This window comes from Carassius gibelio, chromosome A5, assembly GCF_023724105.1.
Source record: "Carassius gibelio isolate Cgi1373 ecotype wild population from Czech Republic chromosome A5, carGib1.2-hapl.c, whole genome shotgun sequence".
Classification (NCBI taxonomy): Eukaryota; Metazoa; Chordata; class Actinopteri; order Cypriniformes; family Cyprinidae; genus Carassius; species Carassius gibelio.
This window is the reverse complement of record NC_068375.1, coordinates 37,551,339-37,557,338: the sequence shown is the minus strand read 5'-3', so window position 1 is coordinate 37,557,338 and position 6,000 is coordinate 37,551,339. Positions and strand designations below refer to the sequence as shown.

Sequence of the window (6,000 nt, the reverse complement as noted above, 5' to 3'; positions counted from 1 at the left end):
TGTCACACTCACGGACCATTGGCTAAACGTCTGATGCATATGGCACACAAAAGTGGAAACAAAGTCGTCATCGGATTGGTTGAATTCTACAGGATTTCCGTAAGACGTGTTTGTCGCGTTCTTTAACGTTCCACTTTGAAACAAAGATACTGTGGAACCAAACCCCCTCACGAAAGAAGAAAGCCATCGAGTTTACAACCGTGACAACGAGCGCTTATCAGGATCAGCTAAACACTGGATGTTGAAAAGTATGTGAAATATTTAAAGTTCAAATCTTTAAAATCTGTCTGAGGGTTATACACACTGTCTGTTATTGTGGCAACATTTCCACACCTTGAAACGTGATGCTGAACGAAACAAACTATGATTAATGGTTTGATATGTCTCTCAGGGGTGAGCCTTAGCCAAAGAAAGCTGCGATTACTGAACGAACACGTCACACGGCTCGAAAGCAGCGGAGCTTTTATTATGCCACATTCGACCGCTTCTGCTCCTTCCGGTTGTGTGTATGTGGGGGAAAAAACAGCACTGTTTTATCATACTACTGTAGGTACATTTGAAAGTTCTGTTATAATACTACTCATGCGGTCATCACAGGTCTATTAATACACACAACATATTAATGTGTCTTTGGTGTTTCCATGTTTTCAACAAAACACTACCGGAAATAGAGGGGTTATGACATCATTGGCAGGCAACACAATGACACTGTGTTAAAAATTGATTATTTCTCTGGATTTAAACATTCCTCAAAACATTTGTGATAATGTAAGTACACAAGTAGTTCTAGTAGTTTTTGGATATTTTAATAAAAAAAATCTCACATGTTGTGCCTTTAAGAGTGCAATATTATTTCTAACTATATCAGTGAGGGGTTTTGAATGAATTAACCCAAATACAGTGACATCATCAAACTTTAACAGGTATATCTATACTAAATAAAAGAAAAAAAAGATTAGTGGATCCATTATCTTGTAAGTATTTGTGAATATAAACTTCATAAGCTACATAAACACAACAAACATGATTATTTCAGTTTCGTTTTATTCCACACCTTTAGTATATGAAATTCCCACCTCAGACTGGTCTATATGATGTTGCAAAATAATGAAAGCATCTGTGATTGAACGCTCCGTGATCAAAAGACAAATAAACAGCACCTGACACAGTTTTTTTTTTTTGTGTGTAGTAAAATATTTCATAGAGCTTTTAATGGATTCTGAAATGAAGCATTCACAAAGAATGAAATGACACGCTCCTTAAATTCACTTTCCCTGTCTTAAATGTCACCATGTGTGTATAGTTGTTAGATCATCTACATAAAAGCGTTAAGCATGTGGAATAATTGATTCGTTGAAAGGTTTTCATAGTATAAAAGCTGGTGTTTTAACCCTCATTGTTCCAAAATGATGATCGTAATCTTGCTTCGATTTCTTACCTGTGATTCCTCTTTCATCTCTCTCTCTTTAATATGTCTTTAACATCCCGTCTCCTGCTGTCACTCTGCATCAGTCACTGTCTTCTGTGAAGTTCATCCCTTTTCAGGTAGTAAGTAATGGCTCAAAGGGTCATGAACCAACTAAAGCCCCTTCTCCCCCTCCATTCTCAGTTTTCTAGACATAAATTATCACCATGAACTATAAATCTGGAAAATCAAAGCAGAATAAATAGATGTAGTCCAGCGACAAAAACAAACACTCAAAATGATTGACAGCTCGAGAGCATTTCTGATCACAGACAGAATTTAGATTTTGGGTGAATTATTATTCAAAGCACATTTTTGAGACGGAAAGACTTTTTAAATTCTTTCCGTGGACTATAAATCTGAAATATCAACTCGGACAGCCGTACATTAATCTTGATTCTCCTTGTGTGAAAATGACAGAAGATGCTTTTTAAAAAGACAATAAACAAATGCTGTGCGTCTGAACAAATTAAACCAGAGGACCGGAAGAGAAGAGGCTTAAAGGTGGTTGGAGAACTGTCTTTGTTGACTAATGATGTCACGTCCTGCTATCAAAGAGTTCACAGGAACCAGAAGCACTTCCTCCGGCTCTTCTTGACCGTCTGAAGGGCCTGTGGAGAGTCCTGCTGGTGCGGAGGAGCAAAGACCAGCTGAGGAGAGCTCTGCTCCGACTCCTGGTGCTCTGGGACCTTCCACGCTCGCGTCACCTGACCCTCCTGAAGCCGGAAGTCATGTTCCACACTGAAAGAGAAACATGTTTACAGCTATAATTGTGGCAATAAATAAATTAATAAATGCATAATTGATGTGCTTTGAGAATGCATTGAATGAAGGCGGATTAAAACCTGATGTTGGCATTAGAACATTAGAATTTTTGTTCTCAGGTTAAGAATTTTTAAAAGTTCCTAACCCAAGTTTTTACATTAGGACCAGATATAAGAGGGAGAACTAGTGTGAGAGCATAATCTCATAAAAGCGCAGAGAAAAGTTCCACGGTTGATTTACTGACAATGCCCAGATGAAATAAAAACAACAAAGCCAGATCATTTTCATAAAGACCAATGCAATCCACCAAGAGCAGTGCAAATTATTTGAAAACATGCTTTTTTGGGGTGGTAAATAGTGGTGCAAATGTAAGGCAAAGGCAAACCTTAATAAATCATGCTGAATGATTAATTTAAATACTCTCCCCCTATGAATTTTGCATCTGAAAGGAAAACTTCTACAAATGCAAAAATGACTGTGTTCACACCCTTTATTTTATTTTATTTTATTATTTTACTGGATGTCTTTAGTAAATCCTAATAGTGTTCAGATGCCAAAGGGGGGGTTTGTTCTGGTAGATCTGGCCCTTAGATAAGGGCTCCCAGACATTTTTGTTTAAAACTCTTAGATGTAAAATATTTACATGCAAATACCCAGAGATGTTAAGTTAATAATTTCAATAATTTAACAACACATTTGTATGTCCATTGTTCTCTGATGTCTGTTAATAGCCACATGGCATGCAAGTTAACTGATCAATTATGTCATATTTTATTGTTTTATTTTAATTTAATGATTTCACAATTTTTTAATCACACACTCAATCATGCATGCACACACACATTATATTTTCAAATTATTTGTGAACTGATAAATGATCTAATCTTTTTTGTCTTTCCTCATTGACATCATAATTTAGTTTTCATCAATACACACACACACACCAGTAAACTGATGTTTTATTTGTAAGACTATATATTTGTCTGTATGTGTGTGTCTGTGTGTGATTTGAAACAAGGAGAGAAGTTTGTTGTAGCCATTAAGAAAATGTATTTTTGCTTTACATTTTAAGAAAATTGTGTCATTTGTAATTGTGATAAAGGGCTTTGTAATGAATTGGACGGCAGTATGGGAGATTTTTGACTTCTTTTTTTTGGCATCCGGAACATCCTTAAAAATCCTTAAAAATAACTTTTCTAAAGGACGCAATTTGCATTTGTCATGCACTTCCAAAGTATTGTTTTGTGGAAAGTCTTCTTTAGAATGAATGTAAATTCGATTAATTTGTCTATTAATTTTAATCGGTTTGTTGGTCAATTATTAAATTGATGTGTGTGAACTAGCCTATTCTTTTAGAAATGTAGGGGGAAAACCCTCCACAGAAGACATCAAAATAGCTACAGCCTCCAGAAAAATAAAGATGCATATAAATGCATATGAAGGTTTGGCGTTGACATTTTAACAGCTGGGATTGTTGCTGATGTGATGCTAATGTGGACATGAAGCAGCTTTCCCAGAGTACGGATGGAGTGCTGCTGAACAACACGGGCATAACTCTTCATGCCAAATGTGACTAATAATGAGATCATTGTTCCTCACATATATATTTATATGCTCTCAATTTATTGCAGAGAGAGAGAAGTACCTTCATCGAGAGCTACCTTAGTTCCCGTGTCAATGCACTCACACACTTCGCCTACAATACTCCCCAGAGAACGTGTCAGATGTCAGACAGACAGGGAACACTATGTGCTTTCCGTAACAATACCACTACAAAAACCTCTACAAAAAAATCGCTCTACCAACCTCTAACCTTGCAGTCAGTTTCTCTGCATCTGCTTAAAGACCAAAAACCACATGTAGGTGCTGTGCTCACCCAAAACACACACACATCAGGATTAACAAGAAACAAATGTGTATTCAAAATGTTTCCACTCTCTTTTGGTTTAGCAGTTTAAGTGGCAAACTAGTAAAATGAAAATAATAAATAATAATAAAAAAAGCTTAATGATTTAAATTGCACTGTACAAATTCAAAGATTCACATTTCATGCAGTGCTACTTACCATTCCTCTCAATTTTTGAGAGAAAATTGTTTCACTGGCTTTGTGTTTTTTTTTTTTTTGTAGATAAATTGGAAACATTTATTTAGGTTTTTCTACTTTAAAATTTCACATTTAATTCAATGTGTTACTTGGTGTTTCTTGTAATTGTTAAATTTACTAGAAATCTCTGAGTGATTTTTTTTCAGTGTATCAGTTTAATACAATTACTTGTAAAAATGCTTAACAAATTCTGTTTAAAAAATATAGTTTGAAGTATGTTTTAAAAGTAAGTTTATTTTCAGTTTGAAAATTTCATGTTGATTGGGTTATTTGCTTTTTTTTTGTTTTTATAGAGAAAACTTTCTACTAGCAATTTCTAAGTGAAAATAGTTTCTACATTTTTTCAATTATAATTTGAAAATATAATTTAAATATTTCACATGCCATTTGGTTTTATATGATTGCAATATAGCACATAACACTAAGCCCTTTCACACATACAGACTTTTCCGGGAAATTAATGGTAAATTGCTGTAAAGAGATCATGTGTGAACAGGATCTTTTCAAAAATACCGGTAAATTCGTTTCGGCAATTTACCGGTATGAGAAGTTGTAACATCACCGTGTGGATGGAATGAATCTGGTCCTCAATTTTTAAGTGAAAGGTGACTTGGGTGGTACCTCAGAAACGGGATGTTTACGGCGATACGACAGAGCAAGAGAACGACAGAAACAAGTACTGCTGATTATGGAAGAAGCATGATGGTTGTAGCACTTATATTTAACAATAATTTATGCATTAATGCCATCCAAAACAACTCCAAAAACCCAACAATGGTTTACACTTTCATTTTAAAGCTTTGTTTTGAGTTTTAGGTGATGTTGCACTCATGAAAAGACAAAGCCAATCAGACCTTTTTAAAACTCGCTGATTAGTAGCTGTTGTGATTACTGATAGACTTTAAAGATGCTGTAGGGAACTTTTGTAAAAAAATTTTTTTTTACATATTTATTAAACCTGTCATTATGTCCTGACAGTAGAATATGAGACAGATAATCTGTGAAAAAAATCAAGCTCCTCTGGCTCCTCCCAGTGTCCTATTGCCATTTGCAGAAAGTCATCCGCTCCTGTTAAGAAACAACCAATCAGAGCTGCGGTCCGTAACTTTGTTTGTGTTCAAAATGTAGAAAAATGAACATAATAAGCGAGTACACCATGAATCCAGTTTTTAGCTTGTCCTGAATCACTAGGGTACACCTATAATAAGTGTTTATATTCGGACTATTTTAGATTGCTTCGGGGGTACCGCGGCGGAGTAACCCAGTACCTTTGTGATTCTTCATAGACATAAACAGAGAGAAGTAGCTCAGGCTACGATGTTCTTCCGCAAGACGCAAGCAGTTCTGTTTATTAACCGCTAGAGCGTCAAAAGTTCCCTACTGCAGCTTTAAGACTGATTTAAACACCTGCTATTCAGTAGTGTATGCTTGAGCACAACAGACACGTCTGTGATTGGTTACAATAAAAAATGTAAATAGAATCAAGAGTAGGACACATTTAATAGGAGCTGTAATCATGATTATTGTATTTGATGAATTGTACAGTTGTGTTCAATTGAGAATTCAGTTGTTTCGGTGAGAATTTAAGGAGATTTATAGAATGCACATTTTTTTAAACTGTGGTAGTGAAATGGTTTATGTCTGTCATATGCAAATACATAGTATT

General features: G+C 35.3%; 1 protein-coding gene across 4 annotated transcripts in view; it reads right to left on the bottom strand.

Annotated features, from left to right (window-relative positions):
- Nucleotides 1-808: 808 nt before the first annotated feature.
- LOC128014853 (mucin-5AC-like) overlaps nucleotides 809-6,000 on the bottom strand; it is a 201,002-nt gene continuing 195,810 nt past the window's right edge. For 2 of the 4 annotated variants that reach the window (XM_052598537.1, XM_052598536.1), the window contains one exon: nucleotides 810-2,206. In XM_052598537.1, coding sequence (XP_052454497.1) covers nucleotides 2,026-2,206 — 181 coding nt within the window. In that variant the 3' untranslated portion in view covers nucleotides 810-2,025. Of the gene's footprint in view, nucleotides 2,207-6,000 lie in introns of all 4 variants that reach the window. The other 2 variants (XM_052598534.1, XM_052598533.1) reach the window with 2 other exon arrangements.